Source organism: Saccostrea cucullata, unplaced genomic scaffold (assembly GCF_032062105.1).
Source record: "Saccostrea cucullata isolate Sc308-1 unplaced genomic scaffold, CSIRO_AGI_Scuc_v1 ctg7354, whole genome shotgun sequence".
NCBI lineage: Eukaryota > Metazoa > Mollusca > Bivalvia > Ostreida > Ostreidae > Saccostrea > Saccostrea cuccullata.
The window spans coordinates 7,533-31,387 of record NW_026927895.1 but is presented as its reverse complement, the minus strand read 5'-3'; the positions used below and the strand labels follow the sequence as shown (position 1 = coordinate 31,387).

General features: G+C 34.9%; 2 protein-coding genes across 4 annotated transcripts; both read right to left on the bottom strand.

Annotated features, from left to right (window-relative positions):
- Positions 1 to 1,905: 1,905 nt before the first annotated feature.
- On the bottom strand, positions 1,906 to 13,407 carry LOC134275794 (uncharacterized). 3 transcript variants are annotated; one of them, XM_062758085.1, is made up of 7 exons: positions 13,065 to 13,407; positions 7,747 to 7,935; positions 5,100 to 5,270; positions 3,833 to 3,928; positions 2,319 to 2,420; positions 2,213 to 2,234; positions 1,906 to 2,126 (listed from the first exon to the last, which is right to left on the bottom strand). In XM_062758085.1, exons 1-7 carry the CDS (start codon positions 13,387 to 13,389, stop codon positions 2,027 to 2,029), a joined length of 1,005 nt encoding a protein of 334 aa, XP_062614069.1. In that variant the 5' UTR covers positions 13,390 to 13,407; the 3' UTR covers positions 1,906 to 2,026. The 3 variants fall into 3 exon arrangements, with proteins under 3 accessions (XP_062614069.1, XP_062614070.1, XP_062614072.1); XM_062758086.1 differs by lacking the exon at positions 2,213 to 2,234; XM_062758088.1 differs by lacking the exons at positions 1,906 to 2,126; positions 2,213 to 2,234; positions 2,319 to 2,420 and adding an exon at positions 2,553 to 2,678 and having other exon boundaries at positions 3,790 to 3,928.
- Positions 13,408 to 21,838: 8,431 nt separating this feature from the next.
- On the bottom strand, positions 21,839 to 23,149 carry LOC134275793 (zinc finger CCHC domain-containing protein 18-like). Its single transcript, XM_062758084.1, has one exon. It carries the CDS (start codon positions 23,147 to 23,149, stop codon positions 21,839 to 21,841), a length of 1,311 nt encoding a protein of 436 aa, XP_062614068.1.
- Positions 23,150 to 23,855: the final 706 nt, after the last annotated feature.

The window sequence follows — 23,855 nt, the reverse complement described above, 5'->3', positions numbered from 1 at the left end:
ATGCCTATCAAAAACAATTAATTTGTTGATATTTGGCAAATAGTACATTGGATTGTTGTAAGTCCTTGTCGCCAAGGACGGTACCCTTTTTATGCCCAGAATATCATTTTTGTTCAGTAAAATCCACCCACTCATGTGTTTATAAAACAGACATTCGTTGCTGTAAATATCACAAATTTCAGTGAATATTTCTTTGGGATTCTTAACAAGGTTTACAACAGCTTTAATGAAGCGTTTAATTTCAGTCTAGTTTGCCGATTCTTTACCATTCATTTTTAAAGCAGTGTCTCGAATAGCTCTTGTTTACCAGCTTTTCACAATGAAACCATGTGATGAAAAGTGGTCACAAAAATGTTATTAATTCATTAAAGATTCAATCATGATAGAAAGTCGAGCTTAATGTCACAGGAGTTGTATGTCATAGAGCTCATTACATTTTTATTGAACAGCCCTAGTAAAATATTGAATAATCTTCTCCTTAGAAATGGAGCTTTGGCTTTAAGTTAGATTACCACTTGAAGAATTAAATCCAAGCTCCTCTAAAATACTGTGCCTTACAAAAAGGACAATGTGTCCTGCTTTGTCAGCTTGGGCCAGTAAATACTGATCGTGTAGTCTATAATATTTTTTACTTCTGAATTATTAAAAACAGAAGGATAGATGATTTTCATATAGCCCCTCAATCGCTTATTGCTAGATTTGACATTGAACAATACAAACTTGTAAACAGGGCAAAAACTCTCCCCGACATTTTAGAGATGGAATCAGTTGTAAAGGACGAGTAAGCATGCCCGTCGTACGTAATAGGTATCCATCTGTTAGACAAAAATATTCCTCTGTTAAATTGAGTACAAACACCGAGGCATAACAAATTGTACGAAACACATCAGCCAAAATATTATCCTCATAATTACATATTATGGCGGTCGCTGTTGTGGCTTTAATTTTAAATTGACTGCAGAAATAGTCAAAATGTGGATGGTATTAAGGACTTTTAACTATTGTTAATTGATAAAACGTCAATACAATTGAAGTTAAAGACCATAGAAAGTATTTTCCTCTTCTCACGTAGAAGTTTCTGAAAATATTCTGGTTTATAGGAATATAAAAACGGATCAGCAAAGAAAGGAAAAAAGTGATTTTCTTCAAAAAAAAAAAAAAAGAAACAAACAAACAAACAATCAATATATAAAAAAATATCCGACTCTCAATTTTATTGAAGAAGCATATGGTAATTAGATCAGAAAGCATCGTTTACATTGGTTGTGAATGGCTGTACAAAAAGACAAAGGTACATTTTTCACAATATAGATGGTCATTAAAAAGGAAGGTATTTTGAATTTCAATTCCTTCTCTCAAATCATATCACAATATCTCCGAATGATACACGTATCTAGTCTCATAGTGATTTGTGTCCTTTGTGTTGTTCTTATTCCTTGTATTGAATAATATGTGTTTATTCAAATACATTATATGTATGTTCTCTTATAATCTTCTCTTCATGAAAATATTTTTGTCAAAGATTTACAACATTTGTTAGCTAAATATACATATAGTCTTTTAATGCTCAGAGCTTTACCTTGAATAAAAGAGTAACTCAACAAAAGTTCATTTTTTAAATAAAAATATCCTTAGTACAATGCTTAGTATATATTAATAATAGATAATATCAAATTTCCAACTATATACACGAAAACGTCAAATCAAGACTTCTTCTATCTAAAAGAAACTAAGATTTTTTTTTCATTTTTGTATATACAAAATATATCAGAAAATAAAAATCATTGAACGTCCAAAATATCATAATTGCTAAGAATCAGCACTATTTCATATATACACGTGTCCTCTACAAAAAAACTAAATATTTCAATTACAAATATATATGACATTTTTGTAGATGATGTTTTCTGCATAAGACTTATTTTTCAGTCTGCATCCTTTTGTGAAATATAATTCATTGAAACATGTATATCACTTGTACAATATATACAACCACACAGTCCTGTTTTGGCGCACGTCTACACATTCAATATTCCGTCTCTTCATACAGAGCATCGGAAGGAATCCTTCTTCCAGTTTCTAGATTGGTGTATTGACCCTGGCAAGAAGAGGGCTTTGATTCTGACCTGTAAGTTATTTTTTAAAATTAATTTAAATACAAATTTTTCTGCTTGAAATGAATTAATTAATTTTAAAGAAAAAAATTATTTACCTCTGGAAACTTTGCATTTTTTCTGAAAGAATTATTTAAAGTATTGTTATTTCTGGATTTGACTTCGGACATCCTTATAGAAAAATTACTTAGACCATAATCTTACTTTTGAGAGATTTCCATGCAATACAGAGGAGAACACCAATACCAATAGTAGCTACCACGGAGACCAGCACACTGGGGCCAATAAAGTACAGCAAAATAGTATCTGGAAATGAAGGCAACAAAAGGGTAATAAATAATAGGTAATCAAATCATTTCAAATGAAACATTTTTGGACGTTCAGCTTAACATTTCTATAATGTAACAATGAAAATTTCGGAGCATTGCCGGAGTCACATTTTTTGTCTGAAAAACCGTCCTCCATCTTAAAAATGACGAGCTGGAGTAAGGAAAATTAAACAGAAAGTCAGTTAAAGAAAAAAAATGCGATAACCTTGTGTTTCATAGCAACAAACTAGAGGTACTGTGAGCAATGAGCTCACTAAATGATACGCCCCGCCTCCCATAATTATGGTGTCCCGATAGGGCCGTTGCAAAAGTGTATTAGCGCGTTAGAAACAACACGCAAGCGCGTTAATGACAACGCGCAAACGCGTTGATAGAAACAACGCGCAAGCGCATCAATGACAATACGCTAGCACGTTAATGTCAACGCGCTAGCACGTTAATGACAACGCGCAAGCGCGTTAATGACAACGAGTTGTGTGTTAGCGCGAAGTCGTGTTGTGAACAACGCGCTAGCGCGTTAATGTCAACGCGAATGCGCGTTAATGTCGACGCGAATGTGCATTAATATCAACGCGAATGCGCGTTGATGACAACGAGTTGTGTGTTAGCGCGAAGTCGTGTTGTGAACAACGCACTAGCGCGTTGAAATTAATACAACAATACAACAATACATGAATGCAACAATACAAGAATACAACAATACAAGAATGCAACAATACAAGAATGCAACAATACAAGAATAAAACAATACAAGAATGCAACAATAAAAGAAACAATTGTGGAGTATTGTCAATACGCTAGCGCGTTAATGACAATGCGCTAGCGCGTTGTTCACAACACGACGTCGCGCTTACACACAACTCGTCATTAACGCGCTAGCGCGTTGTCATTATCGCGCTTGTGCGTTGTCATTAACGCGCTTACGTGTTGTTTCTAACGCGCTAATACACTTTTGCCATGGCCCTATCGGGGCACCATACATAAAGTCCATGTGTTGCTATATATTGTTTTACGGTAATGTGTAAAGAGGAATAACTCGACCTATCAAATGTTATCCAGAAGCTTCGATATGTGACGTCATAGGTAAACATATAATGGCAATGTCCATGTTTTGCTGTGGGAAACCAAAAATACGTGTCGAATAAAAAAGTAAAATAGGAGGTGCACAATGGCAATATGTAATAAAGATTCTGTGAAAGTTACATTAAATTTCACTCAGTAGTATGAGGAGTTGCGGATAAGAGATAAAGCGTAACAGACGGACGGACGGACGTACAGACGGACGGACGGAAATCCCGATTACTATATACCCTCCCACTTTTCAAGCGGGGGTATAAAATGATTACGACAAAATCCAATTTGAAAGGTTATTGACAAGTACATGAGTACCTGTTTTATCTCCGCCTTTCAGTGCATCTTCTGTAAATTTGAATTTCTTTGTAAAATAAATCCGAGAGAAGTCTTTGCAATCAAAATTTACAGCCCCTGAAAATAAAAATAGCGTTTTTGCATGAAGATGGGCAGCTTAGAAGTTTATTATGTTCAACGTTGCTGTCTAAAGACATCTTAATATGTACTTGTAGTCTTGAAAATAACTTTTTTGCTAAAGCTTTTGTATCATTCATTTGTTTAATCATAAAGAATGGAAAGGCATGGGAATAAGAAAAAAACCTGAAATTTATACGAATTACATATATTTATTCATTATTTATACATATAATATCGAGCTCACAAAATGATTATAGTCCATGTTTTTTTCTGGGAGACCCAAAATAAGTTTAAGATAAAAAAGTAAAATAGGAGGTTCACAATGGCATTATGTAATAAAGAATTCAAGAATCTGTGAAAGTATCATAAAATTTTATTCAGTGATATAGGAACAGTTGCAGATGAGAGATGGGTACCCTTCAAAATTATAGAAAGGATGGCAGTGTCCATGCTTTGCAATAGGAAACCCGAATTATGTGTCAGATCAAAAAGCGAAATAGGAGGTGCACAATGGCAATATGTAATAAAGATTCTGTGAAAGTGGTATAAGAGGAGTTGAAGATAAGAGATGGGTACCCCAAATTTAAGCGTAACAGACGGACGGACGGAAAGATGGCAACATTCTTCATTTACAACTTTCATTAATTCTTAATGTAATCTTTGTATTTCTCACAAAATAACAAAAAGGCAAGTCATCAGCAACAGCATTTGAACTACAGTCTTTACAAATTCATAGATATTGTGGAAGTTTCTTATATCGACCCATTTCGATGGTTAGTATATGACACGAGATTCTAAATCTAGTTAACCTTTTTCGGTAATCAACATTATTAATTAATCAAAGACAAATAAACTTCCATCAAAAAAATTAGTTTGTTTTAAAACTATATACTATGGTAATAGTGGATTTAAGATGGCCATTGGGTATAATTTAGAAAATTGACAAAGGAAATCTTGATTGGAATATTACATAATAAAAATTATACCTAAGATATAGTAAAGAAAAGTTATTTTCGTGAAGAAACAAGTTATTAATAACGTTTGCATTCATGACTTTTCTGTTTTCCCAATTTGCAAAGTTTACTGTTTTGAGAGAATCCAGTTTCATCGACAGACAGATATAATGGATTTCTTATATACAAAGGCGAAAAAAGTAAAAAAAAAATACCTCGTGCTTCAAACCAAAAGAAGGATTTGAATTTAGACATAGGCGTTGTTTCTATCTCCAATGCCTTTGAATTGTACTCCGAGTTGTTCAAATATGAAAAGAATGTTCCACTGCTTACAATAATATCACTAATGTATTTCCATCTATGTGAATATATGTGACTTTCGTACTCTGAAAAAAGAATACTTTGTAAGAAAAGTTTTTTTGAAAAAAAAAACAACTTTAAAACAATACATGAAGGAGATTTAGAATTCAGCTTAATCATTTCAAGACTGGAAATCCATCTTATGCCCACAATTTATATAAGTAATATTCTTAATCACAAAAGGATCCAATCTTGTATTCCACCATATTTCAAGTTGAAGACAGAGACTACACCAAGTATTTGCTACAAATATACATCGACTATTGCTTCCAAACCTTTTAATTACAAGGAAACCTTATTGAGCCTAGATATATGGAATATCTGAAAGCTTCCTGTTCATATTCTTCTTCATCCTTCATATACTAGTAAAGTCCTGCTGGACACGTTACTAGTATTACTGATGACGTTAATGTAGTGAATAATGAGGACCTTCAATCATTAATTTCAAAAAGGCCAAAATTTAGGGAACCCCGATCCGATCTTTTACCCCCCCCCCCCCCCCCCCGCCTCCCATATGAATATACATGTAATGGCAGTGTCCATGTTTTGCTGTGGGAAACCCAAAATATTTTTCGGATCAAAAAGTGAAATAAGAGGTGCACAATTGCAATATGTAATAAGATTCTGTGAAAGTTTCATCAAATGTCATTCAGTTATATGAGAGGAATTGCGGATAAGAGATAGGTACCCCAAAGCGTAACAGACGGACGGACATACCGATTTCTATATACCCTCCCGCTTTTCAAGCCGGGGATATAAAAAAGAATTAGATAGTTTACATGGTCAGTATGTACTGGTCCCTGCTTACAAAGCAGGTAATAACATTATCTTGGTTTGTAATGCTAATTATTTAAATTGTATTTTACAGGAACTGATATTTCATTCAACTAGTGGTAATCTAACTTATACACGTAGCTCACGTTCTAAGGAGGAAATTCTTAATCGAATGTCAGTTTTGAATATTTTTGATATTCCAAACAACCAATTCAAATGAAGAGCTGTACAAAAAGACTAACACCACCCCTCTGTCTCAGGTATTAAGAAAAGAAAATGGCTGTGGATAGGACATATATGTAGGTGCACCCAACTTCCATCCCAAAGGTTGCATTGAGATGGACACCATCTGGCAAGAGAAAAAAGGAAGACCAAAAGAAACATTGAGAAGATCTGTGGAGAAAGAGATGGGGAAAAACAGCTGGACACGGGAAAAAATCCAGGGATGGACACAGGACAGGCCAGCATGTAAGTCTCTGGTGATGGCCCTGTGTGCTATCCAGCACGAAGAGGATTAAGTAAGTAAGTAAACAACCAAGAGGAATTTGAATTACCATATCTATATTGGATTACAAAACTTCATAAAAATCCGTACAAACAAAAGATAAATAACGGGTTCCGGTAATTGTTCATCCAAGCCCCTTTCTTATTTCTTTATTCCTCACTAAACTAGAGGTACTGTGAGCAATGAGCTCACTAAATGATACCCCCGCCTCCCATATGGTTATAATGGCAAAGTCCATGTTTTGCTGTGGCCGGGAAAGCCATAATATGTGTCGGATCAAAAAGTAAAATAGAGGTGCACAATGGCAATATGTAATAAAGATTCTGTAAAAGTTTCATTAAATTTCACGCAGTGGTATAAGAGATATTACGGATAAGAAATGGGTACCACAAAGCGTAACAGACAGACAGACGGACATACAGCTGTCTGTTTGTCCGTCCGTCTGTTACGCTTTGGAGTACCTATTTCTTATCCGCAACTCCTCTCATATAACTGAATGAAATTTGATGAAACAGAATCTTTATTACATATTGCCATTGTACACCTCCTATTTTACTTTTTATCCAACACATATTTTAGGTTTCCCATTGCAAAAGATGGACACTGCCATTATATTCATATAGGAGGCGGGGGTATCATTTAGTGGGCTCATCGCTCGCAGTACCTCTAGTTTATACATATATTAAGCCATTCTTTTATCATATTGTCGACGGAAATTTCCGATATTTCCCGATCAAGGAGCACACAGTTGGTGTGATCGGTCGGCAGGGGATGCTTACTCCTCCATGGCACTTTATACTACCTTGTTTTGAATGTCTGTGTTTGCTCTGCTCAAATTTTGTTTTATTTGATGGACTTTTGATTTTGAATACTGTTCTTTATCTTCATATGTATCATTTCAAAAGATGAAAGTCTTTAAATGTTTAACAAACATTACAATCAACGAAGATAAATTGTTCAGGAATGAGGGTATCATCTTAAAATAATAATCGGGATAAATACAACATGTACAAGTTGACCATGTAATGAAATCCTAGAAGGCCTAAATGATTTATAGTAAAATTGATAACATGCCACCTGTATTTATATTCCGAAAAAAATTATACACTATACCTTATTATTTAAATTTTTTACGACTGATTTGTTAGAAAGAGTTGGGATTTTTTCAGATATTTGAATAAGTCTTTCCTGTTTTTGCTGAAGTTTCAAGGAAATTGTGTTACCGTTTATAAGTGAGCCGTTGATATGTCTGATCCTTAATATCATATCTTCAGAGGCTTTGATTGTAATCGATGCAATATCTCCAAATAGGAAACACCGACACAGGGAATTACTCAGGGTCCGGTAAAACTGAATAGAAGTCGATGTTGTAATGGATGCTCCATCAGAACACATATCCACGAGTTTTCCATCTGAAAAGAATAACTATCGCTATGGTGTAAGTTTAGTTTGAATTGCAAACACGTACTTCACTTACCCTCACACAAATCTTCACACAGACACACACACACACACCCTCTCCTTCCCTCACCCCTCACACACAAATGTCGCTCAAGTTCCTAATTGCCTAATAGAAATCTCTCTCTCTCTCTCTCTCTCTCTCTCTCTCTCTCTCTCTGTATATATATATATATTATACAGTTATTGACTGGGTATGAGGGCAACATATGATTTGTTAGACCTGAAGGTGAAAATGTTGCCCGAGGCCGCAGGCCAAGGGCAACATTTTCACCTTCAGGTCCAACAAATCATATGTTGCCCGAATCCTAGTCTATAACTGTTTTGTTATACGCTTCACTGCTCACTTAAGATTGATCAATTTAATCAATACACGCTATATTATCAATTATTTTATATGGGAAATTATGGCTTCTTCAGTAAATATAAAACATCAAAAAGAAATATCAAAATCAATAATATATCTATTGGATCACAAAAATTATTTATCACAAACATACTCTTCCCTGCTTCCTTACCTTGCTGTTAGCAACAATTCTTGTAGCTCTTAACTTCGGCTATTTTCGCATCGCCGATGATGAACAATAATAAATTACTTGTGACGTAACAGACGAGTGACGTTGCGGTCTAACAATTTTTATGTAAGACCGGTCAATAGTGAAATTGTTAGACTGATGTAATAAACAGTTCTTTTGTTGGACTTTTTATAAGTAATAAATATATGGAATGATATTTATAAGGGTATAACAAATATATATATATATATATATATAGAATTCCATCGGCATCGAAAGCAAGTTTTTTAACTTGCCTAGATAGCCGAGCGGTCTAACGCGCTGTTCCTATACTGCTAGGAGACAGATTCCGTAGGTCGAGAGTTCAACCCCGAAAAGAAAAAAAAAAAGAGTATGATTTCTTACCGTTTCTTTTCTTTTTCTTTTGTTTTTTCATACACGGATTCTCGCCGGAATTGCAAAATAAAAGTGACCTTGTATTCCCTTCTGGAAGAGGCAGACCCCCCCCCCCCTTGTTGAAATCGCAGATCTCTGATAAGTTTGTCTAAAAAGTCGTACCTATGAAGATACTTTAGAAGTCAAGGACTAACACCAATCTCAACCTTACCCCCCCCCCCCCCCATTCCCCGAAATATGTTTTTATGTTTTGTTTATATTTTTTCTTTAGAAAATTCAGCAAGGCAAGTCAACGATAACTTCGCATGAATGAATTTCTGCCAAATATTGTAACGGGTATAAATACATGTATTAATGCATTTAGTGTATATTTTGAAATTTTTTTTAGTTAAGTTTACATAGAGGCAGCGATTAACTAAAATAATTCTTAACTTGATTTTATTTTATGCTTATACGTATAAGGATAGAAAAAAAAAACGTACAAGGAATTTTTAGAGGAGTAAATGGGACAATAATCTAAACATCAACAGGCATGCAGATTTTTATTTTTCATAGCCTTGCAATATATATAACATTAATTCTACTGAATGAACATGGAAAGCAACGTAGCGAATAAAATATGTACGTGTAACTAACAACGTCTGTCGTTACTTACACAGGCAATTGGGGTATGGACCCCCCCCCCCCTTTCCGTTTTTCTGGGGGTTTTCCTATTTTAGATTTTTAATACGTATTGCATGTTATTAGTAATGTTACCCTTTTCTCTCTTTACGCTGTTTTTAGATACATGTATTTCGTTTTCGACTGATACATAAAAAGAGATGGCTTGCAATTTGTTTTTATTCTCGTCGTCTGCCTCACTTAATCTGCACTTGATCACTATCTAAAGCGTAGGGAATCATGGAATATGCAGTCATCAATAAATTTGAAACACATTCTTCTTCCTTTTAGGATTTCCATTTAATTTTTTATGTGCCTCCGATTAGTTAATATTTCAATTAAATCAACCGCATAATGGCGCATATAGGATGAAGTTAAAATACAAAAATAGGAAAAAGTTTACTCATCCCCGGCTTTAGCAAGGGAAAAAAGGAAAGGAGGGAGGGGGTAATATCCTACGTGCCTTTGGTCATTTACAAGAGGTCAATGCTGTTCAAAAAATGTATCAGTTTATGTTTCATTAATTAATACCTTAGCAGTTTTTAATTTGTGACCAACCTGTATATATATTTTTCAATTACTCTTTTTAAAAATAAAGGTTAATTTTTTAATGTACCGGTGCATTTGCGATGTTTAATATAATGATTTCTACTTTTAATTTGAATAGGGCAAAGAATTTAATTGATCCCGAATTCGATTGGCTAAAAATCTGTATCTAAAATTACTTGGGAAAAACTTCATAGTGTTTTTATGGAAAATAAGACTTGAGCAAATTTTATTCATAATTGAGTTCGACTTTCCATCGGCAAGCAGAGTTTTGACGCTGTTTACGGAGATAAAAGAAAACAAACACATGCATGCCCTATATGGTTGTGTAGATAAATTATCGTAATAAACAGTTTGTTAGTGCATTTCCTCTGAAAGTGTAAATGAGGGCGTTTCTGAGGAGGGGGTGTTGAGTGTAATTCGGAGTTAGATACCCTGTGTTATAATTATACTAAGGGTTAAAATTTATTTCCGAAAGAAGTGCATGTGCTCTCAGAATAGACCCGAGAAGATACGATTGATAACACATAATGAAACGCTTTCTAATATTCTCAGTGTTGGTCATTCGAATAGAAATAAGCCTTCATTGCTTTTTACACTTTCAGCATGTTCTATTAATACTGTTACACAAAACTACCAATTTCAACAAAATGTATTACTAGATAATTTAATTCTGGTTGTAACGCTGTATTTGATTGGATAAAAAATTTACTTCATATCGTATAAAATGGGTTGCCTACGTCACAATGACTTTCGTCAAAAGCGTATCAATCCGCCTGACGTTGCATTCAAATTTTGTACAAATTGAAGTCATTTTATTAGAACAATCATCTTTTTTTTTCTTACATCAAATGAGTGAAAATTAAATTATAAGCAATGAATTTAATAGCTACCCATTTTATACGGTATAAACTGGGTTGGAACAGTTTACGCTTTTTTATAAACCGCTTCGCGGTTTATAAAGCGTAAAATGCCCCAACCCAGTTTATACCGTATAAAATGGGTAGCTATTAAATTCATTCCTTAAATAATGTACCGTTTTCCATTTGACGTCATAATCAGATGTGCACAAGAAAGTCGCCCAAATCATATAAATTGCGTACCCCTTTTTAATGACGTCAGCAAACCCGCGACCTACGTTAAAACAAAACAGTGTGCACTATATTTTTTGACTTTTTGACGTCAAGAGCGGCATTATGACGTAACAATGGAGATATTCATGCTTATTCGTGATACATACCTATAAATGTAGTTCATGAGAAAATAAACTGCATTTTATTTTGTAAAGAATCATAGGGGAAATTTATTGGAAATAAGATTGGGAATTGAAGTGGATCGGTCACGTGATCCAATCCTGTGAAGGCCGAAGGCCTTCTCTGAAGATTTGATCACGTACCGACCCACTTCAATTCCCACTGAAGTTTATAAACTTGTTATTTATTACTTATATATACATTTCAGACTGACAATTAAATATTAATTTAGATAATATTCTAAAATAAATATTGCACTAACCGGTCGCCGTAGATTTCCGTCAAAAGTACGCAAGGAGTAAACCGGCTTGAAAGGCGGTTACGCTTTGAATTTGTCAGGCTAAGAATTCTATTTTGGAAGGGAATATTTTGTTAAAGGCTACAATTGATCAGTAATAGTGAACAGATTCTTGTTTGGAAATATTTCTTTTTGTGAAAATTGATAATTATGCTGAAAAGACACAAGAAACACGTCCGAAGATTGATGACAAAAGTTGGAGGAATTTCGGTCGCCTAAAAGGGATGGATGGATCCGATGGATAGAGACAATTGTGCGAGCCAGTCAATTTGCAATCAAGTTAAATTTGATCAAAAACACTCAACCTACGATTTCAGTAACTAAAGGCATATTTATGATGTTAACTCGGCGACATTGGCGACAGCTTACATTCAAGTACGACAGCACTGATCGAGGTGTTTCTTAGCTGTTCGTGGCGTGATTGCAATGCTTTGATAATTTCCAATAGATTTGCATATTTATCGTGAGTAGAATTTAATGAAAAAAATATAGTTTTAGCCTATTGCCTATCATGAAGATTTAACTTAAAGTCTTCCAAAAATAAGGACAAACGTTAGAGACTGTGCAGCGGACAAAAGTGACATGTAAACAAAGTATAGTTTCTATCGGTATATTCTCTATGTACACAGTTTAAATCCATCGTCAAAAATGTATGAAGTACTTGTTTACGTTGTAAATAAAACAATTAATTTACTTGTTTATTTATGAAAAGCAAGTCATTTTATGTTTATAAGTAACGGTTGATAGTATTCCGCCGTGTGATTCGGCCATGTATTGACCTCTGACCTCTGACAAACTTCATACAGAATTGAAGATATTTTCTCTCTGTATGTTTATATAATGGAAAGATACCACAAATGTATATCTTATACTTTGAAGTGTTTGTATCTATAGCAATATGTCAAAACTCCTGATGGTACAATTGAAACCGGTAGAGTTTTAATCGGCGTTCTGTTATTTTTTACTATATATATATATATATATATATATATATATATATATATATATATATATATATATATATATATATATATATATTAAAATAAAATAAAAAGGCAACACTTGTTAAAACGTTAGCGCTTTCATTGTTTTCTTCACACGTTTTAAACAATTTTAAACTTGTGACGTAATAACGTTACCACCAGGTAACGTTATTACGTCACAAGTTTAAAATTGTTTAAAACAATGAAAGCGCTTACGTTTTAACAAGTGTTGCCTTTTTATTTTATTTTAATATTGATTACCGGACACTGAGATATTTATTTTATTTCTTTTGGAGATATATATATATATATATATATATATATATATATATATATATATATATATATATATATATATATATATATCAGCATAAGATGTAAGGCTGAAAAGGTTGAAAATGTGTACTAATCATACTTAAATTGATATTATACCTCTTGAACACTCATAATTAAGGCACAACTTCAAAAAACTTGTGCACGTATTGAAATAGTATTTTGCTTGTCTGTAGAACGATGTCTTTGAGAGATGACACACGTTTTTAATCTTATTACACTCTTTCAATGTATCATTTCCTTCCTTCCAAAGTCTGTATCTAAGATCCCAACGGCCCACATATCCATCTGGACAGATGTCTCCTTTCTGCTCGGATCCATCCTTCGTCCTCACCGTGTATCCTGTTACAGTAAGTAGAAAATTCACTGGACACGTCAGTACTGCATTTGTTTGTGTCGAAATTTCCGACTTCTTGACGCACATTTCATAGTGATTTCCAGAAACTTTAAATAAGCATAACCAAATTTTAGTTAGGTCAAAGAATTTAAATAAATATTTGTATTCTCATTACAAAATCCAAATGTATACTAGAGATTCTATCTTAAAAGATTCTATTTCATCGTATTCGTAAATATACGAAAAATGATATCTGTAGATTACACAGATGTTAAAAATTGTTTGATTGTCATTAAACTGCTTAAAATGCACTTATTAGTATATATGTCAAAATTATTACCCGCTCTAAGAATCGATACCATGCAAACGCAATGCCATAAATTGTACATTTTTTTCTTTCCTAACACATTACTATGAACATAATATCCTCCCAACGTTTTATATAATTATTCACATTATCACGTGACTTACCGTAAAACAATGTTTAAATAAAATATTTTTAATTAAAATAAATAATTCCGAACAACGCTTTTAAAACGATGTGGGAAGCCTTACTTAGAATGTGTGAAATATTTTTTTACTTCTTTGAAAAAAAAAAACCAATCAACAACCTTTATGACAGTATTACATTATAGCATATTGAAGCGGAACTAGATGTGAACCTCATTTGTATCTAATCCACAGGTTTTTCCGGAGTAATTTAATTTCCATTTACTAGTATTTTTTTTAACTGTCAAGGTATAAATGTAAGTTCTTACAGAAGTTTCAGTGTGAAAATGGAAGATGGAGTGTTAAGAGAAGTAGTCTGGTTAACGGAAGGGATATAAATTATATTAGTTATCTCTATGAAACATATTCAAGTATTATTGGTGAATTCATGCTTATTGTTTTCATTGTTTGTTTGTTTTTTTGCTGTGGTCTTCAACTTGACATTTAGATATATCATTGACGTTTTATCAATCAACAAACTTACTATGTCGACTCGATATATCCCAGTGAACTTGAAATAAAAAAATATATCACAGAGTTTGACACATCTTTTATAAAGTTTGGATATCATACTAGGAAAAAAACCTGTTAATGCTAGCTAACAACAAAGCTTATGATGAATGTGATGACTTCAATTTTTTAATCGTCAGCTTCCCTTACTTTTGTACCAATAGACTCTTATCACTTGCATATGGGATTAATGTTTCATATAATTAGTTTATTCGATACCTACGAACATTATTTAAAACTATTTAAAACAAAGCAAATCACTGACGAAGAAGTTGCTATCAAAAGTATTGTTTAAAGTTATCATTGCGCAAGTCCTATAATTGATGCATTAACCTTGTCAAATACAATCTATCTTTAAGTCAAATGTTGACAATTTTTCGTACGAATTTAAGGCCATATCAGATTTTTCCGTTTTCCCCGATCATGACAAGAAAAGACAGCGGGTGTGACGGTTGACGGGGGATGTTAACGCTTCCATGGCACCTGATCCCACCTCTGATGTTAAGAGGTCCATGTTTGCTTCGATCTTCATTTGTATTGTTCAAATGAACTGTTTGTTATTTCCATATTTCATTGAATAAAAAAGCCATATTTGTTTAAAGGTGCATAGACACAGATTTGAAATTAATATTTTCTCAAATTTTCTGTATATTATCATGCTGAAATGCTATTACAACATAAGTCATAATATTATACAGAAAATATTAAATTCAAATCTGTGTCTATGCACCTTTAAGAATGTACTACATGAAGCTGTTTAAAGTTTTCTTTTTCAAGTTATTTGTACTAGGTGATAAATTATGAGAAATGTAGTTTGCGTAAACTACTTTCTTTATTTATAAAGTATAACATTCCGTTATCATCTGTATATGGTGTTTTGTCTCCTATCTTATTTGAACATAAGAGTATATTCTGACGACAATCGATTTATAAATCGGGAAGGCTACTGACAGATAAGTTTATTTTAAAAAGATTTCAACAAACTCGTTTGAAGTCAGCATTTAATTCTAGAAATGAATCCTAGGGCCGTTTTAATTATCTTGTTAGCATATGCAACCTATCATTGGGTCGTATTTTGACAGTCATGTCCAGTACCAATTGTTATACCCTATTTATTACAAAGAAGATGGTCGCATTTGGCGAGTGATCTGCAGGGATCATTTGTATGAAACATTTATGGTTTAAATGTCCATGATTTGGTTGGCTGAACATACATTGTAGCTGGTCAGATTTTACAAACACGTCCATAGGTTTTTTTCATATACAATGAAGCGCATTGAAGTGGTAACATTTTACGTTTGGATGAAAAGTTCTGAGTCATATTTTGAACGTCAATTATAACATAATGACACGCCCATATTTTTAGAAACGAGAAAGAAATATTCGTCGTAGTTTTAGGACACCCCATTCTTCGCGACAAGCACCATGAGTTACACTGAAATGGAGCTTTAAAAAAAATAGAAGAGGAAGTTAGAGACTCCCCGCTTCTGTAAAACACAAATTGCAACGAATATGTACATATTTTTTAACTTAACATGTCTATTGAAGTTACCACAACACATGTTTCGGTCGAACACGTGTTTACTCGGTGTTTGTTTAGATCCTCAATTTGATTGGCTATTATATTTATGGAAAACCTGTTCTACAGGTATTTGAAGAAACAACTTGACCGTTTTATCCATTTCTAAAGAAATGGGCGTGTCATAAGATGACAATAAACGTTCTAAAGATAGCTCAAAACGTTCCATTCGAACGGAAAATTTTACCACTTCAATGCGCTTCATTGTACAATGAAGCGCATTGAAGTGGTAAAATTTTCCGTTTGGATGGAACGTTTTGAGCCATCTTAAGACACGCCCATTTCTTTAGAAAGGAAAAATCGGTCAAATGATTCAATCAAATACCTGCAGAACAGGTATTCCATAAATATAATAGCCAATCAAATTGACGGTCTACATAAACAGCGAGTAAGCACGTGTTCGACTGATACATGTGTTATGCTAACTCCAATAAACATGATAAAATCATAATTATGTACAAATTCGTTGCAATGCGTCTTTTACAAAAGTGGGGACTCTGTATATAGTTTTCTCTTATTTAAAAATCTTCATTTTAGTGTAACTCATGTTGCTTGTCGCGGAAAGTGGGGTGACCTAAAACATTACGACGAATAATGCTTTTTCGTTTCTAATGAAATGGGCGTGTCTTTATGTTATAATTGACGTTCAAAACATGACTCAGAACGTTTCATCCAAATGGAAAATTTTACCACTTCAATGCGCTTCATTGTAGTTTGAAAGATTTAGTGAAATTGTAACATTTATGTTCGTTTTTCCTAGGGGGTACTATAACATACCGTGGTAATATTTCACAAAAATAAATACCTAAAATAGATATGTGTAGCCAGTGGTAAAACATCAGAACTAACAATCTGGTTCAGGTTCAATATTATATTTATTAATGTTGAAATAAGACGTCAAAAACCTGAAATATTACAATTACACACAACATATAGACGACACATAGACAGACATTTAGACAGATAATTAAAACATAATAGACTTTACTTTAGAATAGATTCTTACCGGGACACACACAGGAATTACAAATATTACTATCTGTTATTGACTATAGAGTAGAGTACACATCTAACCAATTCAACGGCTAGGCTCAGAGTGCCCGATGTTAGTGCGTGAAAGCGGGAATTTGGTGAATAGGATAAAGTCATGTGACTGTCCGTCTAGTGTCTAAAAATAACAACAACCTCATTCACACAAAGTCTTTCACACCACATTCTCACATATACGCAGCGCAAGTATAGTAATTAAAGGCATTAAATAATACATAACCCTGGTTACATACTCCCCCTCTTCGTTGAAATGGCTCCTGACATTTCCAAAGAAGTATGTACAATAATAGTAACCATGAAATATAAATAAAAACCAATTTACCTGATACAACTCACCACAATGAAATCAAGTAATTAAATTAAAACCTCATCAATGACCATCAAACTTCAAACATCAACAAGACACATAATATACAAATGTACCAATCAATGTAGGAATACCTGACCAATGAATTCCTCCATACTCCATATGACACACAAGTCATGAAACTATTTACACGTACCTCAATACACCTCATTAAAGTTTTACAACTTTTAAGAGCTAATCCCATAAACACTAGACACAAATTATTATATACAATGAGTTTAAGGATTAGGGGAATAATGAATATGGTCATTATTATAATATTTTTTTTTTTTAAATTTTTATTTTAATTTATTAAAATCCCGGGTAAACTGCATCATAAAAACATTTCGGCATAAAAGCAGTTTTCAGCATAAAAATCGGTTCTCGGCATAAAGCAATATCATAAAAAACCGTTTACATTATCCATTCCCCATACCGATCTGGGAATTTTTTCATTCTGGTCGACCGTCTCGGCAAAATCGGTAAAGGCGACTGTGATTGGTCTGAAATAAACTGACTATGTGGACCGCTCACAGAAGCTCTGGTACTACTGCTGTCTGACTCACTGGTGTAACCTGACTGTCTGGGAGAACTCACACTCTGAAAGGAAGGACTTGAATTCTGAAATGAAGAAATATTTTGATTAGTACCATCTGATACACTAGAAACTTTAGATCTTGATACACTGTGTTGATCTGATGATTCTTTGCTGAACTCATCTCTATTTCTGGGTATCCTTGATTTCACTTCAATTGTTACTTCATCATCCGAACTCTCAGAATCGGACTCCGGAAGTTCATCAGAATTCTTAGGCTTCTTGTTCCTCCTTGTCACAGGTGTCCTATAAACAACAGGTTCATCAATGTCACATGCTGGTATCTGGTTAAATGGTAGCAGCATATTTCTGTGCAGTGTCTTTGTGGCTCGTCCTGATGTACTCTTCACTCTGAAAACAGGGATCTCGGGATTGGGAATTTCTGTGATAACATAAACTTCTGAATCCCATCTGTCTGCTAGTTTATTCTTTCCCTTTAATCCTACTTTCCGCACAAGGACTCTGTCTCCAATCTCCAGCTTACAGAACCTCACTCTCTGGTCATACTTATTCTTGTTCTTGTCAGATATTCTCCTAGCTTCTTGAGAGGCATGTCTATATGCTGACACCATCCTGTCCTTAAGTTTCTCAACATAACCATGGTGATCTCCTTTCTCGTGTTCCAAGTCCATACCAAAGAATACATCTATGGGAAGCTTAGGATGCCAACCGAACATCAGGTAGTGTGGAGTGTATCCCGTTGCATCATTTCTGGTCGCATTGTAGGCTTGAACAAGTGGAGCAACATGGGATTTCCAGTCTGACTTCTGCTTCTCGTTGAGTGTTGAGAGCATTTTGATGAGTGTTTGGTTGAATCGCTCAGCTGAGCCATTTCCCATCGGGTGGTACGGCGTAGTCCTTGTTTTCTTTATTCCTAGGAGTTTGCAGAGTTCTTGGATTACTTTTGACTCAAAGTTACGTCCTTGGTCACTGTGTAATTTCTCAGGAAAGCTGTAATGTAGAAAGAAGTTATCAAATAAAGCTTTAGCTGTAGTATGAGCAGTTTGATTTTTACATGGAATGGCTTGAGCGAATCTGGTAAAGTGATCCGTTATGACTAAAATACTCTCGAAGCCTCCTTTGGATTGTTCTAAACTCAGAAAATCTATGCAAACTAACTCCATGGGTCTTGTCGTCACAATCGGTATAAGTTCTGCTGCAGGTCTCACAGGTGTTTTACTACATATGCATCTATTACAGGTCTCTATCTTCCTAGTGATGTCGTTCTCCATGCCTGGCCAATAAAATCTCTGTCTGGCTAACCAAAGGGTTTTATCTTTTCCTGGGTGTCCGACATCATCATGTATTCCCTGTAATGCAACTGATCGAAAACTCTCTGGGACTACTAACTGATAAGATCTCTTATCATCCTGGAAAGCGGTTTTACAAAGAACTCCATCTACCACTTGCAGCTTCTTCAAAATTCTCATGTACCTCTGAACATCTGGAGATTCTTTCCGTATATTTCCTCCCCTGGGTCGGAAATCGCTTTTCAGGATCTGTAGAACTCTGTTGATGGCTTGATCTCTGGACTGTTCTTCTATCCAGTCATGACTGCTGAGTGTGTCGCTGGGGAAAATCTCCTCATCCGCGGCTTGAGGGGCATCTTCCTCGGAAACACTCTGGCAACATGGTATCTGTACTGAAGCAGCATTACAAAGAGCCTTAACCGTGTCCTTAAAAACCACTGGTTTCCTGGATAGACCATCAGCATCTGCATTTAAGTTTCCACTTCTGTATGAAATCTGGAAGTTATAATTAGTAAGACTGGCTACCCATCTCTGGCTTGTTGCATCAAGCTTGGCCTTGGTGAATATGTAAGTTAGCGGATTGTTGTCCGTGATTACCTCAAACTGATTCCCGTACAGGTAGTCATGTAGCTTATCACATACCGCCCACTTAAGCGCCAAGAACTCGAGCTTGTGTGCAGCGTAGTTCTTCTCACTGGGTCTCAGTCCTCTGCTTGCGTACGCAATCACCCTCTTTTGACCTCCTTGCACTTGATACAGGATTGCTCCCAGGCCTTTGGAACTGGCATCCGTATGTAGTATAAAAGGCTTGTTGTATTCTGCATACCCTAAGACAGGTGGTGTTGTCAATTTTTCCTTGATGTCCCGGAAAGCCTTTTCCTCCGTTTCTGTCCAAATCCATGGTACTGGTTTCTTCTTGGAGTTTGGTTTACTGAGTGCCTTCTGCTTCTTACTAGTTTTGGTCTCATGGCCTTTCAATAAGTTGTTCAGTGGAGCAATGATACTGGCAAAGTTCTTCACAAATCGCCGGTAGTAGCCGATGAACCCTAAAAACTGTCTCAGCTCCTTAACATTGGTAGGTGTTGGCCATTCCGCAACAGCAGCAACTTTTTCTGGGTCCGTGGAAATTCCTGACTCTGAAATAATATGACCTAGATATGTAACAGACTGTTTGAAAAATTCACATTTTGAAGGTTTAAGTTTTAAGCCATGTTCTTCTAATCTCTGAAACACTTTTTCTAAACGTTTACAATGTTCCTCGAAAGTTTTGGAAAAAATCAAAATATCGTCAAGAAAAATCAAACACTCTTTGAGATGAATTTCACCCATGCATTTCTCCATAAGTCTTTGAAACGTTGCTGGAGCATTTGTCAAGCCAAAACACATTCTATTACATTCGTAAAATCCAAAGTTACCTACTGAGAAAGCTGTTTTGTGTTTGTCCTGTTCCTCTATCTCCACCTGCCAGTATCCTGACCGCAAGTCTAATTTACTGAAGTACTTGGCACCACTCAGTGTATCAATGACATCGTCAAAGCGTGGTAGCATGTAACAGTCTTTACGAGTCTTTGAATTCAAAACACGCATATCGATACAAAAGCGAAGAGAACCGTCTGTTTTTCTAACTAAGACAACATTAGAACTATAGTTACTGTGGGATTCTCTTATCACACCTGCCTCTAGCATTTCTTTGATATGCTGTCTCACTTCATCATACATACCAGGAGGTATTCTCCTGTAAGGTAACTTAAATGGAGTCTTATCTTCAAGTTTGATACTATGCTTGACCAAGTCTGTCTTCCCTAGATCCAATGGACCTCTGGAGAAAACATGACTATACCTTGTCAGTAATTGGTTCACAGTTTTAAACTGTGGTTCTGATAATGAAGTCCTATCTACTTTCACACCCAACTCTATAGGATTCACCTTATCTGACTGAGAGTTATTCCCCTTTAGGGTAGATACACTTTCAATAACTTTTGCTTCCTGTAGAGAACAAAGTATTGAATTGGGTCTCAGTGTAATAGGTTTAGCAGAAATATTGCACACCTTGACTTTGACTTTGGGTTTGACAATATTCTGTGACAAAGTGACAACTCTCGGACACACTGCATAACTGTCATTACTATGAGAATTCTCAGTCACTAAAGTAGAAATATTTCTGTCTACACCTCTTGCTATTCCATTGACAACAAGCGACTGATATGGTTCTATAGTTATGTTTTTCTTACTAGTTGTCTTGACACAATATGACTTGCACTGTGTACTGTCAATAGCCAATTGCCACGCATCAGGTAACTGACAGGACATATGCGAGTAATAATCTCTACAGATTCTCAAAATATTTGTTCCAACAATAACAGGACAGTGTCTGTTGAACTCTGTATTTGGTACTATCACGATTGGAACAAATAGTTCAATATCGAGTAACTTGATTGTACACTCAATGTAACCTTTGTACTGCAGAACTGAACCATCCGCTACAGATATTTGCAGTCCAAGGGTAGACAACTCTTTCAACTCTGGTTTGTCTATAAGATTGTTGTACTCTTTATCAGACAATGTTGTAATCATAGACCCACTGTCTAATAAAGCATTCATAGTCACACCCTGTAACACAATTTCTACTTCATTTGACTCACCAATCATGTCACATTTAATTTGTTGGCCATTACCTCTGAGTACACTGGTCTCTCCTCGGCCACTAGTAGAGACCACTAAAAGTTTGGGTCATGCTTCTCTGTCCCTGAACTATGATACTGTCCCTTGGGCTTACCATATCCTCTATACTGACCTCTTTGCAGGTTTCCTCGACTTCCTCTGTAGGAGTCACTACTGTGAGAATTTCCCCTAAAATACTCACCTCTTCCTCGGTTAGTACTCTGTCTTCCTCTGAAGCTACCTCTCCCTCTACTATAATCTTGTCTAGAGTCAACTTTAGGTGCATCAAGTTTCATCAAAATCTGACTAAACTTATCCTCAATCTTACCCTCTAACTCTGTCTGTAAATTCTGAATTTTCTTGTTAATTCTTTCCTCAGCTTCACTTTCTACTGATATACCATGTTGATGTAACCTGGGATTTTTATCAACACCTTGACTCACCTTTTCTGAACTCTTTTTGTTGATCATAATTTCTTTCTCAACCCTTCTAATCTCAAGTAAAAGCTGATCATAGTTCTTAAGCGTATCGTACTTATGACGCGTTTGTGATTTTAACCGATCAGAACTCAACGAAGTCCAGAATTTATGACGGAGTAAATCATTCTTTGATGATTTATTCAAATAACCATTGTCAATTGCATTCTGTAACATGCTTTCTAATCTACACCCAAAAGATGTTGCACACTCACCCTGAAATTGATATGCATTAAAGAACTCTTGCATGATCATAGCATTATTTGACACTTCACCAAATAAAATATTTAGTTTGTCAAGTATTTCTTGTACACTAGCTTTTTCACCAAGAGGAATAAGCATGGTTTTAGCTGTACCCCTCAGAGATCTTCTGATACTCTGAATAATAACTGTCTCTTTTATTTCAGGATCATTCATAAGACACTGAACCTCATATCGCCACTCTCTATAAGTAACATCACCCTTTTGTGGGGGTTCATCACCAGAAAACTGGGGAATTCTAGGGATTTGAGAATGTGTTACCTCATAAAAATGGGATGTGTTCCCTTGTTGACTTAATTTAAAGGGATTGCTTTGAGGGGGTAAACCACTGAAACTCTTAAATTTAACCTCACCATAGGGGTCACCTTTACCAATGTCAGCTGGTACACTGGGAGGGGGTGGGAATTGATATGGTTCAGAAGTTTTAGCATTGGGGAACATTAATGGCTTTTGATCTTTACTTACAACAGGAGTACTTGTTTTTGGAACATCCGCCTCTGAAACACCTGCAAAGTCCAACTTACTTTCCTCATGCAATGAACCACCCTCTTCTTTAGCCTTATCAAGTAACTTCTTGAGTTTTTCAGACACCTTATCTGCCTTTTTAGACTCTTCAACCTTATCTGCCATTTTAGACTCTTCAACTTTCTACACAAGTCAAACAAACTTTCAATAACACTAAAGTTCAACTAATGGTCACTCAAATGTATCACTTACTAGTAATAAACTTGATAAAGTACAAGTAACCTGTAATCACCTGTTATATCAATTCATAAAAACGCAGCGCAGATATGCAATATGCAAATCTCATGAAAAATATCATTGGCAAGCATATACACACACTCAGACAAAGTAACACTCATGCACATCATCTGTCACTAAAGGTCAAAGTTGCCATGTCAGTGCAAAGGTTAGTAGCATGCAAGGGAAGTGCAAAGAAATGATGACCTAATTTCTAATACAAGATTTTTTTTAACTAATTCCCGGTATAATCAATTTCCAAAAGTACACAAATAAATTTCAATTCCAAAACAGAAATGATAAACTTTACAATTTTTCAGAAAAAAAAAATCAAAACAAAATAAACAAATAACCTTACAAGTAAATAAATAGCAGGCCTGAATTAAAAAAAAATATTGCTTTTATAAACACCAAGAAAAAAAATAAAGTTCAAATGTTAAACAGAAATGAAAATAAAGAAATCGAAAAACAAAATTGATCGATCAGCTGTTTAAAGAATTTCCGGAAGCTTGTTCTAAATTTAGATCTAAAAATAAACTCGGGAATTCCCTATGCAAGAAGATGACAAAATGACAAAACAAATTCAATCTTTCAC